Genomic DNA, 15488 nt, shown 5'->3' with positions numbered 1-15488 from the left:
TTTAGTTGTTTTTCTCGGGTTTTATCTTGTTCCTTCATCTATTACCTAGTCCTCTGCCTTTTCATTTTGTCTATCTAATGAATACTACGAATGAATAGTAAATTCCTTAATAAGGTTCTAGTTGTATTGATACTTAAATTTTTCACTGTATTTTTTAGTCTAATCATTAATTTGCTCTGAGACTGTTTGTCTTTCTTTATATCATCATTATCTGTTAGTGAATACCAATGAACTAACATAATATGTAGTAAAAAATCATGTTTTGCTATTTATTCAACTTTTTATTTTGTATTTCATAATGTGATTGGAGTCTAGCCGGTGTCTTCTTGCACAAATATCAACACATATAATACCTTAAATAAACTTCATTCAGTACAGAAGAGTAAGAGCTATGACATATGAATTATATAACAAATCCTCACTGCTATAGATATTCAATTTTTATGACATAGCTAGTCTTTAGATATGACATACTTTGATAGTACAATGCAATCAAAATACCTTTGGCATCTGAATGCTAAAGAGCTTTCTGAATCAGCTCATTCAATAAAAAAACCGAGGTACCTCTCAATGGCAAGGCAACTGAATGAAAAATATTTTTGAGTTTACACTAATTGTATTCCTGTGTAGATGGGCCAAGATTAACAATCAAAATGAAAGCATATCATGGTGAAAATCATTTGGGAATAATTCTTCAGTTCAGTATGTAGATCTATCCCAAATGTAATCAAACTAAATATAAATATTTCTCCTCAAGTAGAATATAAAGATGTTCTATGCCCAATCAGCCTCTGAGAAATGAGTTAACAATTAAAACAAGTGGCCCATGTTTTACTAGTTTTTGCTCAATGATTAATTTGTTATTTGGAGTTATGCTGGGAATTAGGTTTTTGTTTCTTCATGTATAATTATGGGTAACATGAACCATAAAACGATCCAGCTTCCTGCTGCTGCCATTCTGTTTCAAAAAGGTTACCTTTCCCTCCTCTCAAATCGTGGCAATTTCTGAAAGAATAAACAAGTACACACTGGCCCTGGACCAGTCGTAATTATTTGATTCACTCAGTAAATTCTTTGTCATTGACCAACAAAAGATCTCTAATTAAATGAAATAGATAAAAACTTAAGGACTATTTTGCAATTCCTTGATACATTATTTTACTAACACTCATAAGTAGGTATGTGAGTGTGTGCATGTATGGTGTATGTGTGTATATATATATATATATATTACATATATATACATATATGTGTAAAAACAACTTTAATGTAGTTTGGTATCTAAGACCATATGTAGGCAACCTATCTCAAAAAATATTTTTAACAATTTTTTAAAAATAAATTTGACATAGTGGTAAGTATTTTTAGTTTTTTGGACCCCTCTTATACCTCTTAAATCAAGAATAGGGTAGTGCACACCTGTTGGGTATTACTACCTTACAAATCTTGACTTCCCTTTAACACAAAATGTATAAAATCTTTTCTCTCTTTCTTAAAACAGTGATTTTAATTTATTTCTCTCTCCAAGTTTTCTCTCTTAAATATCACATTGGTACTGTGGTCATCTCTCATAAGATTTTTTTACCATTTTCTTTCTTCTTTTTAGATCATAGCGGAAATCAGGGAACTAGTGGGAGGATCTTGGAAAGTTTCAGAGTTCAACAAAAGTTAGATTCAAAAATCCCTAAAATGTAACAGTAGTCTTGATATCATGGGAGATGTTTAGAAAATGAATACACAATTAGGGTCATTATCATGTGCTCCTAAAACTTATTGAGACTTTATCTTTCATAACACTTCCAAACTGTGATTCCATTTTGCTTGATTAGAACAAGTATGACATTTTATTTTAAATTTTCTGTACTTACACTGACTTGGTTCCAAATATTCACCATTCCCAGTTCAGATAAGAATAACTTTCCTTGTAATTGATTTTTTCCCCCATTTTATTATTGCTTCTTTGCTAAAGACAAAAAATAGATGTGATTTTTTTAAAGATATAGAAATGAACTTGTTTTTTCATATAAACTTGACTCATCTCTATAACAAAAAAGTAAGTTGATTCCTTTTTTAACTTTTTAATTTAAAAGACTATCTGTTTTATTAAAGGGCTTAAGGAAAAATCAAAATCATTGATTTGGGGATGTGGGAGAATATAAATCCCACTCATCTAAAAGCTTTGTTATATAATTTTTATCTAGATGTAATTCCATCCAAAATAGTACGGTATGGGACTGGAGATGATAAAGATGTGTTTGTCTAAAGCCTAGACTAACAATGCAATGTATGACACGTTTGAGAAATTTTTACTGCCGCTGAATCTGAGGAAACAATATTGGTAATTAAATTAGATTACACACCCATTGTTTTCTTCTTTTATATGATTAACAAATTTAATATTCAAATGTAGAGACCCATTATGTTTGGAACAGCTTTTTTTAAAAAAAACTCCTCCCTTGCACCATACACTGCCAGGTACCAGTATGTAGTATTGTAATACACTTGTGGGAGAGAAAGAAAAGCGTTTTCAATCTTTCTGAGATAACCTTTTTGAAACAGAATGGCAGCAGCAGGAAGCTGGATCGTTTTATGGTTCATGTTACCCATAATTATACATGAAGAAACAAAAACCTAATTCCCAGCATAACTCCAAATAACAAATTAATCATTGAGCAAAAACTAGTAAAACATGGGCCACTTGTTTTAATTGTTAACTCATTTCTCAGAGGCTGATTGGGCATAGAACATCTTTATATTCTACTTGAGGAGAAATATTTATATTTAGTTTGATTACATTTGGGATAGATCTACATACTGAACTGAAGAATTATTCCCAAATGATTTTCACCATGATATGCTTTCATTTTGATTGTTAATCTTGGCCCATCTACACAGGAATACAATTAGTGTAAACTCAAAAATATTTTTCATTCAGTTGCCTTGCCATTGAGAGGTACCTCGGTTTTTTTATTGAATGAGCTGATTCAGAAAGCTCTTTAGCATTCAGATGCCAAAGGTATTTTGATTGCATTGTACTATCAAAGTATGTCATATCTAAAGACTAGCTATGTCATAAAAATTGAATATCTATAGCAGTGAGGATTTGTTATATAATTCATATGTCATAGCTCTTACTCTTCTGTACTGAATGAAGTTTATTTAAGGTATTATATGTGTTGATATTTGTGCAAGAAGACACCGGCTAGACTCCAATCACATTATGAAATACAAAATAAAAAGTTGAATAAATAGCAAAACATGATTTTTTACTACATATTATGTTAGTTCATTGGTATTCACTAACAGATAATGATGATATAAAGAAAGACAAACAGTCTCAGAGCAAATTAATGATTAGACTAAAAAATACAGTGAAAAATTTAAGTATCAATACAACTAGAACCTTATTAAGGAATTTACTATTCATTCGTCCCTACTGTAAACATCAATCTTTTGTCAATTTATACTTCAGCCTGCACACAGGTGTTTCATAACACTGTAGACTAACTCCAAATGGGTGAAAATATCTTATGATTAAGCCCATGAACCTTTTATATTCTGAGAAATGCACCTTCATGAAAAGATTCAAAATATAACTAATTACACTGAATTATTTTAAATAATGGTTGGGTAAGTGATTTAAATGATGAAAGTATCATGGGAAATTCTTTTAGAAAATAACCATAATTAAGAGAGAAGTGTAGAAAGGAAAGATATTTAGGGTAGCTTTCCCTATGTGAAGTAAGATTTTTTTGCCACAGTTTATTAAATAAATTCTATGTAATCTATACACATGTATTTCAGATAGGGATTAAGCTATTTCAGTTTTTCTGATTTTTGCACTACTGTGATATAGACTGGGTAATTTCTAAGATGTTTGAAGAAAAATGTCAATTATAATAAGACATTAAAAGAGCAGAAACATAATTTTAAATAATCTCATATGTATTTCTGTTATTTGTCTGTGTGTATTGATTTTGCAGGTCTGGCCGTGGATCATTTCAGTGAACGGATATACTGGGCTGACCTTGAGCTCTCTGTTATTGGCAGTGTTCTATATGACGGCTCTGATTCAGTAATCTCTGTCAGCAGCAAACAAGGTTTGTGAAGTGCTCTTGTTTTTGCTTTTAATTATCACTGAAAGTATTAAATAATGATACATAAATATAAGTATGAAAGCTTTACATTCTGTATTTCCTCAAATTCTTTCTCTTTTCAACTTACAGCTCTTACTATTCATTACAATTTTCATTCTTACTAGAATAACAAAGAGGTCAGGCCAGAAGAACTTCTTGACTGTAGAACAAACGTGGTCCATTGCTACCTGGATTCAAAAAATATTCATTCTGTTTGTTGCTTCCGTGGATGTTCTATTCTGAGCAGAACACTTCAAGTAGTCGAGATTAGTGCCTGTGAATGCTAATTTTTATTTCAAATTGCAGTGATAAGTAGGAAATGAGTTATTGTATATAGTAAAACATCATAGTAAAAATTATTATTTTAGGTAGTTGATAGGGATAGTCTCATCCATGTGAAAAGCAATATGTAAAAATGACAACTTACCTCTCACACAAGTGACTGCAGAATCTACATGTGCTCTTCTTTGTGGCACCCTTTTATATCTCCATCTCTGTGTCTACCTCCTATTTTTTACTCTCATTTTTGACTCCTTTCTGTGTCTCATACATTTTTGCCTGGCAGTCTCAGTTCTTTCTGATGAAACTAATTGATTTCCCTTCTGTTCTTCTTTCCCTTTCCTACCAAAACCACTTACCTATTTAACACCAATTGTTCACAATATGTACTTGAGGTTTTTATATTTACATATTTTATTTACTGAATATTGCTTTGTTTCCTTTTTTTTTTTAAACAAAAGCAGAGGAGTTTCAAGAAAAATAATTGCATTGAACTTTCACTGTGTCTTTACTGGAAGTGTGTGTTTTTTGTATGATAACCCTAGATGGAAAAAAATTCCGTATTCATGTAATTGATTGCAAAAATTTACCTGTTTTAGCTTAAGTGTACATTATACTATTTCAAGGAATATTGAAGGAAAATATATGTTAAAAGGCATTTTATGTTTTACAACCTTTAGATAATAAGTGAAATATAAATGTTGTTACTTTACTTGTTTAAATTTCAGTACCAAAAGTTATATTGCTTATAAATTCTCTCAAATAATAGCCATTTTGTAAAATATGAAAAATTGTTATTATTATTATTACTATTCTTCTCAGCCATACTAGTCATATGTATGATTACCATTTGCTAGTTTGTTTTCTTAACCCCGCTTCTAAAACAGATTATAGTAATGCCAAATTTTGGAGGAGGATTTTACTGTTTAAAATCAGTTCATGATTGATTGATAAAATTGTCATTCAGGTAATCTAATTTGACCATTAATTTTATACAGAACACAAAATGATCATTTTGTAAATTCCTGGTTTTGAGCAATGGATAACATCGGCCTGTAGGCTTTTTGTTGTTGTTGTTTGCAAACTGTACAGCAGAAAATATTACTGTGTATAATAAGTCCCCCAGCCAATGCTTTGTGATGGTGATGATGATTAAAGTGATGATGGAAGTGTTTTTTATGTTCTGAGTGACAAGTTTAATATCTCGCATATTTCTACTACTAATAAATTAATCCTAACAATGTTACAGCTAATATTAAAAACATTCTAATTCTGAAAGGTTTTTTATGAACAGGAATAAGATTTTCTATATGATCTTGGATAAACTTAGTTTTCTTAAGTCTGAGTATTTACATTGCAACCCTTACAACTCCATTTTTTAAAAATTCTAGGCTTGTTACATCCACACAGGATTGATGTCTTCGAAGATTATATATATGGAGCAGGACCTAAAAATGGTGTATTTCGAGTACAAAAATTTGGCCATGGTTCAGTAGAGTACCTAGCTTTAGATGTTGATAAAACAAAAGGTGTTTTGATTTCTCATCGCTATAAACAACTAGACTGTAAGTATAATATTTTATACTGTTGTCTATATTGGCAAAGTTTCTTTCTTATGACTCTCAAAATAAAGTATTTTTAAATTCTTAACTCTATTCATGGCTTAACCCCAATAAGTTAAGTCACTTTAATTTTGATATCACCAGACTTTTCAAATTACCAAAGACAAGAAATAAATAATGCAATAGTTGCTATTTTTGCTAAAACAGGTATGAAAATTTCAGGATTTGTTTGTATTTTCTTGGAATTAGAATTAACTTTGTTATAAAAATTTGTCTCTTATTTTGTGTTTTTCTAAATTCTTAATTAAACCTTGTGGGTCAATAGATAAACCACGCAAGTAAGGAAATTTGTCATTAGCCTTTTTCACTCACTGATAACCAAGTAAAAATCATAGCTTTAACATTTCATCTTTAAAGGTATCTGAGGAGAACTGTTCCCAAGGGTTATATTTTCTCTCATGGCTTATGACTTTTATTGTTACTTTCTCTCCTAGAAAAATATAGATAAATAATTGACATAGTTATTTTGAAAGATCTGTTTCAAACACAGCCTTAAGAAATATCGAAGAACAAAGGAATAAAATGTGGCTGAAATTCAAATGATCTGTGTTTATGTATGAGTTCACCCTTCAAAAAACTGTTTCAGATTTACTTGTAATTATTCTTTATGGCAAATAAAAAGGGATTTAACCTCATTTGGTATGATGGTCTGGAAAGGTAACAATTGATATTTACCAAATCAGTTTTGGAAACAGATTAAAACAACATATATTCCCCTAAAACCTTCCTGAAATTCTATTCAGTGTTTTGCTACTCTTTGCTAACGATCTGACACATATGGTTCCAAGGTTAATATGAGGACATTCCCTCTCATCCTCTAGTTCTGTTTGATTCATATTCATAGTCAAATATTTCCACCTTCATAAAAAATAAATACATAAAAGTCTGCCCTAAGTATAATAGGTGTTTGATTAGTGATTCTTACAGAATGAAAGCCACTTTCATAGTGGCTTTGACTACCTAGATACCATTTCTGTTTCATTCTAATGACAGATCCTGCATGGAAAGTCACGCAGCATCTGTGGCTGCAGAGGATACCGATTGGATAGAAATATAGACAAAAATTAATATGGTACCCATTTATCCATGCACACAAACTCCTATCTGATGGAAAGGACACCATATTAAACATGTTTTTTAGGGAAAAAGTCATGTTTTGTTTGTGTTCTGACAGACAACTACATATGGATTTTAAGCCTTTGTAAATGCTATGGGGAGCTGTTTCTGTCTGTTAAACCAGTTTTGAAACTACCTAAATTTGCCAAAGGAAAAGTGACTAAGTATGTGCTTGAATAATTTCTTCTCCCTCATGGGAAATGTAAAGTAGGGTAAAGTTTCTATTAATGATGAATGTTGGGTAGTAATTTCTTTTCATCTATAAAGGAAAATTGGAATATTGAAATAAGATACTCCCAGTAAAAATTTGATGTTATTTCTTTTCAACATTGCTAATTCATCATTTCACCTAATTGAATTTTATGTTTTTGAAACCTACTGTATTTATAGTTATGTGTTTCTTTTTTCTTTTGTTTTGTTTTGATCAGTACCCAATCCATGCTCGGATCTAGCATGTGAATTCCTCTGTTTGCTGAATCCTTCTGGGGCCAGCTGTGTGTGCCCAGAAGGAAAATATTTGATTAATGGCACCTGCAATGATGACAGCCTGTTAGGTAGGTAAACTTCATTATTCTGTAAATAATGAATTACTGTACAGTAAATGTTTACAACTACTGAAACTGAGCAGTATTAGCTACTCAGTCATCACCGATATCATTTCCATGATATCACTCGTTCTTGAATGCCTGTGTAAACTATTCTTTTCTCTGATTTTGACTTCCCGTCAATTCTTTCTACATTTGTTCACAAACCTGCATTGAGCACTTACTATGCATCAAAGACTAGATTAAGAACTTTGAAGTCACACACAGAATCAAGAGACCTGTTTATATAGCTCCTGTATCAGTAAAGATAATGATATTTCTGAGGGTGCCATTCTGCTATTAGTTTAAACCCAACTCCCAAATCCATTTATTCATTTAGCAACTTTATACATGTTTTGTGTGCCAACACTAATTTAGAAACTGATGATTAATTTAGAAAATAAATCTTAGTTTCCTCTGTGTAAAATTTGATTAACAGCAAATACTACTACTACTACTACTAATAATAAATATTTTGAGGGCTTGTGAGCAAAGCATAACACTAATTTAGAAACAAAGGACTAAGTTAGATACAAAACTGAAAATATTTCTTCATTCAAGAGGTTTATATATTAGAAGCTAGAGGTTGGAACAAACATTTAAAAACTTGAAACATTATTTCAGATGCTAGTATGTATTAAATAGCAAAACAGAAAAAATCAAATGAAAAAAATCAAAACTGAAAATAGTGTGATGGGAAACGGAAAGAGATGTCTCTTGGATATCCAGGCAGACTTTCACTAAGTTTCCTCATATTCAAGACATTAGCCATAATGGGAAAATATGCTACTCAGAGAAAAGAAAATCAACACATTAATTTTATGTCGCAGACAAAAATGCAGTGCTCCAAAAATCACTTGAGGGTCACAGCAAACATTTTTCCAATGAGATACACACTTAGGATCTCTTCATAGCAGGGCTTCCTACCGGCTGTATTTCTCTGTTTGAATGAACTCCTCATGTGAACAGTGTCTTTGCCCTCAGTCAGCATCTCTACCTCCATATCATTGTCTCATTGTTCTCTGCTGGGGGTTATGCCAGCTGAAGACTTTTGCCTTTCCTAAGGCACTCAGTGTCTAAAACTGTCACAGCTCTTTCATTTAATATGTATTTTTAAGCATTTGACATGCAAAGCTGAAGAGGTTGAAAAGATGAAATGATGAATGACACAAACACCAATAAATACTTATGTGAATAGTGATATAAGCCACAAAAGAGACAGACTTTATACTATTATGAGGAATTAGATGATTATCCAGTTAGAGAATTGATTAGAATTTCCTATAGAACATGACATTAGAACAAGATCTGCAAGGATAGATTATATTTAGATTAAGTAGGATGAAGGAGGAGGACACTGAGACAGAGGAAACTGTCTGAAAAGTCATGAAAGCATGGACTGTAAAGAAAATAATGAGTCATTTATTCCAGTTAGGGTGTAGGATGTGCAAAGTGCTGTTGTGGGTGGCAGTTGGAACATTCTTAATGAAGAGCTAAATATGAATCATGATTGGTATTTTGGATGGGTACTTTAGTGCCAGTAATTGAAAAGGGATGCTGTCACTGGTACTAGGATGCACCCTCCCTTTACCAATTCTCCCAGCTAGAGTTGCCATGATCTCAATTGTGATGGTAGAATAAGAGAATTAAATGAACATTTTCAAACATTATCAGGTACATTTTTCACTCACTGCTCTGACACAGTCACAAATTCTATACTTAACATCTCAGAAACAGATTCTTACAAACGTCAATGACTCCTTCCTTGTGGAAGATGTGCCTCATTTTCACTAGTTCCACATATACCCATAAGCAGTGCTCTCACAGATGCCTCCTACATGCCATGTCTACTTACACTATTGTTTGGGTGGGAGAGACCCCTGGGAAAGAGATGAGTATTCTGCACAGAAGTACACAGCTTATGCTACCAGTGTGACTTTTACACTGGTTCAGATATTATAAGTGTTTTTTTTTTCTTACGGTCAAGTTGCAGACAGCTTTTCTTGTTTTTCTTTTATAAGTAAATAAGGCTGTCTCTTCTACATAACCTCCCTTTTTCCTCTTTGCTTAATGCAAATAATTTATTCAATAATACAGAATCAACAAATATACTGGAAGAACATGGTCTGGAGTAAAGCTGAGGTGGTGCTTTGGATTAAGCCAAGATCTATCACTTAACTAATATGTTTGGCCCTGTACTCCCTCAGTCTCAGTTCCTTCTGTGTAAAATTGGATTAACAATAAATACTACTACTACTGCTAGTAATAATAATAAATACCTTGAAGGCTTATGAGCAAGGCATATCTTAAGTATGTTATATATATATAATTTCATATACTCCTTACAAAACTCCAATGATATTATACTGTCATTGCCCCTATTTTTACAGATAAAAAATTGAAGTATGGAGAGGCTCAATTGACTAACAATACTTAATAATGGTGGTACTCTAAGGTGGACCTAGGCATTCCACACTCTTAATCATCACATAATAAACTCCAGTGTCTCCAAGTCACCCAAAGTACCCATGTCCAGAGTCATTGGAAATACTAGAAATAACATACAGAAAGTGCCTAGCACAATGCCTTGCAAAAAGTAGACACACAGCACTCTAAAATAAGTCTTTCATGAAGTAAGCAAGAAAATGAAGCTATTACCAAATTGTATAGTTTTATGTTTTAAATGTGGAAGCATTTTGTCTAAATATACAAAGATCTAAAACTTTTTTAGAAATTTTAGTTTTACTATTTCAATCCTGCTTGAAAGGCAGGGTTACAGAAACCTCCTCAATGTTTATTTTATAATTTAAAAGAAAATCTTATATTTTAAATAATCTGAGTGTTAAAAGGTATTCACACTGGCCTCTATATATGAGCCTTGGTAATGGATGGCTTGGACCACTTCAGTTAGGAATATAAGTAAGTGGATTTTAGAATTATTGATTGGTGAAGATAAAAGCCAATTAATTTTTTCCTGACATTAACATTTGATATAGCCAACTTTTTCAGCTCTTTATAATTACTTGCCTTTCTCTAGCTGCTATTGTTAAATGATGAGCACACTGAGTATTTTTAATCTTCATGTAAGAAATTTGATTTCAAATGTTACGCATTCTTGGAGAACTATTCACCTGCTCTTCCCTATAGTTGATTATAATTGCTGGAGCTTGGCTTCTGGTGGTGATTTAGTTATTGACAAAAGCAGCTTCCTTTTTCATTATAGAACTATTACAGTTAGGTTTTGAAAGAATGTAACTCTACTTCCTTTTCATCAGGCAGTGTTATATTTTTTAAATTTCTGGTGCCTAATGAGGCACATTATAGAAATGCACCTGTCCTAACATGTAGAGATTTTGAATATCTTTGTATTTTTACACAGACCATCTACAGGTGAAAATGAGCCCTCCCGTAACAATCCTAACTGTGATCATTATACCTTAAATATTTATCTTCATTGTTCACATTCACAACTCCAGTCAGGATATTTCATGCTGAATGAGTTAGAAATGTTTTGGTAAATTTTAAATTGAGCAAGCATGTTTCACTCGAGATCTTTCTTGAGAACATGACCTCTATATTCAACTCTTTGCTAGAGAGTCCCACTTGCATTTATATAGGTATCTCCAATTTAATATGTTCAAAGATAAAACAACACTTCAGGTCCTATTGGCCTCGTGTTAGAAACTGAAGAATTATCCTTGGTTTTTCCTTTCCCTCTGATATGATTTTTATCTTCTAGTTACCTTTAGAATATGTCTACATTATCTATCCCAGATTACTCTGTTTTAGGCCATCATCTTATCTAGCCTGGACAATTTAAACAGAGTCCTAACAGTCACCCTGCTTTCAGTTTAACCCCTACCAGTACAGTCATTCTTGGACTTTTTAGACTTTTCAAAGACCTAACATTGCTATGGGGGCAAAGTCCAACATCCAAGGATCTCCTATGACACTCTGCTTATCTCTTTAAATTCACTTCTCTCTTTCAGTTCCTGCCTTCACACTCTGTAATCCAGGTCCAGTCGCAATAACTTTCATTCAGGTTCAACAATGCTCACCTTCTGGTATTCATAGATGCCACTCCATGTGAGCTGTGTTCTCAGTGTACCTTATGGGCACTCAATACATAATGCTGAATAAGAATGGTACTGGGTAATTTACCTAGTAAGTTCCTCAATTTCCTGTTGAAATTTAACAATACACCTTGTAGACCCAGATCGCAGGTCTTCATCCTCGTACTATTCTAGTATGGCTAGAACTCAAATTCTCATTTGTGTGTATGTGTATGGTATATACTTATATACTTAAAAATTTACAAAGTTTTATAATTTTAACTTTTACTTTCCAGTTTCTTATTTAATTTAATATTCACAACAAACCTATGAGTTAAGTTGCACATTTGTCCTTAAGGCTATCTTAAAGTAGAAATAACTAAGGCTCAGATAGGTTAATTTGTATGCCTAGTAAGGGGCAGAACTAGGACTTAAAAACAGGTCTCACTACATCAACTGTCATTTTCTTTATACTCTGTGTATATAGTGCCTCATGAGAGAGTCCTTCATATTACAAATGCAGACTTTAGTAATGCCAACCTGAAGCCTCCCATGACAAAGTATTGGAAACTGCTTTGCAATGCCGAAAATCTCGAAATTTGTCTGGCACTGCTGATAGATAGTCTCTGTTTATGACAGTGGTTATGATACTTGAATTATGGTGTCATGTGAAGTCACTGAGGCTCTTTAAGATGTTTTTGTGATTATTGCAGTGATAAGTATTCAAGCTTCTGTTATGTCTGTGCCAATGCATCTTGAGTGAAGAATATAGGCTGTTTTGATTTTATCTTATTTCATATAAAGTAAGCATGACTTTAGAAAAAGGTATTTTTTGAATAGAATGTTTCTTAAAATATTGTCAATTGTCTTTGTTCTATTGGACATTATGTGCTGCTCTATGTAGAGCAATATTTCTAATGGAGCAAGGCTATGTCTACACATACAGAAAAATAATGTGGAAAATGATTCCAAACCAATCTTTATCATAAATCAGACTCATCATATTTTTAAAAATGATTTTGTGACCCCAAGGAATGACCATCTTTCTTTCTGTCAGCCAAAATGTATTATATAGGCAGATTGTGCCTAATTATTTTATATATGGAAAAAAATTGTTGCTGACACTGTTTTATCACCATCTTGTATCAAATCTAAGTAATTTTTAGTTTTGTGTGTTAATATATAGTTGATAAGGATGTACATCAAAGAGTATCTTTTCATTTAAATGTTTCCCTATACTAAAAATTATATGTATATATGTTTTTGTATATGCACACTATACTATATATATGCACTATACATACTATATATATACTCCCTACATACGAATGAGTTCCATTCAGGGAGCATGTTCATAAGTCCAATTTGTTTGTAAGTAAAACAAAGTTAGCCTAGGTACCCAACTAACACATTTGGCTATGTAGTACTGTACTGTAATAGGTTTATAATAATTTTCACACAAGTAATACATAAAAAACAAATACAAAAAAATAGAGAAAACATTTTTAGTCTTACAGTACAGTACCTTGAAAAGTATAGTAGTACAGTATAACAGCTGGCATACAGGAGCTGGCATCGAGTGAACAGGCAAGAAGAGTTACTGACTGGAGGAGGGGGAGGAGGTGGGAGATGGTAGAGCTGAAGGATCCTCAGCAATAGGAGACGGAGGGCAAACTGCAATTTCACTCATGCCTGACGTTCAGTACCAGCTACATCACCGCTGCTTTTACGCTTGTTTCCGGACATCCGGGGCTTGAAATAAAGATACTGTACTACTGTACTCTATACAATACTGTACAGTAAAGTACACAAAAGCACAACCACTTGTAGAAGATACAGGCACATGACAAAGTACACCAGACACGTGAACTAACTTACGTGATTGTACATGCAAACACACGTTGGCATCTTTGAAAGTTCGCAACTTGAAGGTTCTTATGTAGGGGACTGTATATATGTTTATCTTACATAATTCGGTTTGGTTTAATATCAAACACTTCTAAAAACTAGGCCATGTTTGCCCATATCATGAAAAAACCCATATTGGTTGGAAAATATTTTATTTTTAGAAAGTTTCAGTTGGTTTCATTGTTTAATGTTTTAACAAATATAAGAAATGGTAAACAATGCTTTAAGCCTAAAAAAGAATAAAAGTTAATTCAATACTTGTGTTCACCATTCAACAATGGTTGAAATCTATTTCTCTATTTTCAGATACTATTTTGTTTCTTCTACTTTTATATTAAGGGTATTTATTTTTGGAATTTTATGGAAAAAAGTGAATCTTAGTATTTAATTTTTCTTCATTTGAATTTTTCTTGTTCTACCACCTACTGAATGGCATGCTAATTTGTACATTTCTTCTTATAACCAGATGATTCATGCAAACTGACTTGTGAAAATGGAGGAAGATGCATTTTAAATGAGAAAGGTGATTTGAGGTGTCACTGTTGGCCTAGTTATTCAGGAGAGAGATGTGAAATCAACCACTGTAGCAACTACTGTCAAAATGGAGGAACTTGTGTGCCATCAGCTCTAGGTAAATAATTGAGTGGCATTGTATATTCAAATCATCTGTAATTTTCCTTATATGTGAAAAATCTACAGAAAATACTTAATGCTATGAATATAATTCATGGTGTCTTAACAAATACATTAACAAAAATTAAATCTAATAATTAATTCAACGTAATCAGTGGCATTTTTTCTAAATTGAGTATATCAATCAAAGTCCAAGTCACAAAAATTAACAATAATAATGATCATTATCTTGTGTTAAGTGTGTACCATTGACAGGGCTCAGTGCTTACAGATATTCTGACTCTGGCTTAAAATGATAAGGCAAAATCAGTTTTACAAGCCGTATCTATTTGACTCCAAAATCTGTTTTTTTTTTAAATTGAAGTTTGCCTAATGCTAAAACTCATGTTATTAAAAATTAGATTTATTTTAAATATATACATACTATATCAGTACATCTTAGAGCATCATAATTTCCATCTAAAATCATAACTACTCTGCTGGCATTGCAATGTAGTATATTCAAAACATATTGCTTTGAAAACATCAGTTTACTATATATTAGGATATACTTGAGATTCTTACTAATTTATGCTATATCTATGCTTGCAAAAAGTGTTTTCTACAGCACATAAGTGAATATTAAAACATATTTTCCTACTGACTTCTATTAAATTTAAAATATGTTCCCACTGGAAAAAAATTAACCATAATACATAATAAAAATATAATTTACAAATTCCAGTATTAGTGCAAAGAAGATTATGCAACTATTAGAGTGAAATCTATGTACATTTAATTCTCCTACGATAACTGCAGATTTAGGTAGTCAGATGGAAAAGCAATCCATATGATCGTCACATCCCCTATATGGTTAATTTCTTTCTTACTGGGATTTCTCACTGCTTCTATTGCTTAAGCTATTCTTTGAAGTATTTAGCATAATGCTAACTGAAAGAGCCACATGAAGAAGCATTTTCAATGGAGTTCAGGAGAAGCAAGCTGTTTTCTGATTTGCATTCTAAGAGTAAAAGCAATACTATTTCTTTGATAGTTTGATAGTTTTATACCTATAAATATTTTGGACTTATGATTAATTGATATTTAAGATAATTGTAACTACTCAATAGAATTCTGAAAAAATATTCAGCAGGTTGATTGAACTAAAAAAGACACTAG

General features: G+C 32.1%; 1 protein-coding gene across 1 annotated transcript in view; it reads left to right on the top strand.

Annotated features, from left to right (window-relative positions):
• Positions 1-15488, top strand: part of LRP1B (LDL receptor related protein 1B) — a 1933320-nt gene that overhangs the window by 1837439 nt on the left and 80393 nt on the right. Inside the window, exons 80-83 of the mRNA XM_024122386.1 lie at positions 3984-4100; positions 5807-5980; positions 7582-7707; positions 14164-14328. Of these exons, the coding sequence (XP_023978154.1) occupies positions 3984-4100; positions 5807-5980; positions 7582-7707; positions 14164-14328 (582 nt within the window). The remainder of the gene's footprint in view (positions 1-3983; positions 4101-5806; positions 5981-7581; positions 7708-14163; positions 14329-15488) is intronic.

The sequence above is a fragment of the Physeter macrocephalus genome, chromosome 2 (genome assembly GCF_002837175.3).
Source record: "Physeter macrocephalus isolate SW-GA chromosome 2, ASM283717v5, whole genome shotgun sequence".
NCBI classification, from domain to species: domain Eukaryota; kingdom Metazoa; phylum Chordata; class Mammalia; order Artiodactyla; family Physeteridae; genus Physeter; species Physeter macrocephalus.
The sequence above is the reverse complement of the archived record's forward strand: the minus strand, read 5'-3'. Positions and strand labels throughout refer to the sequence as shown.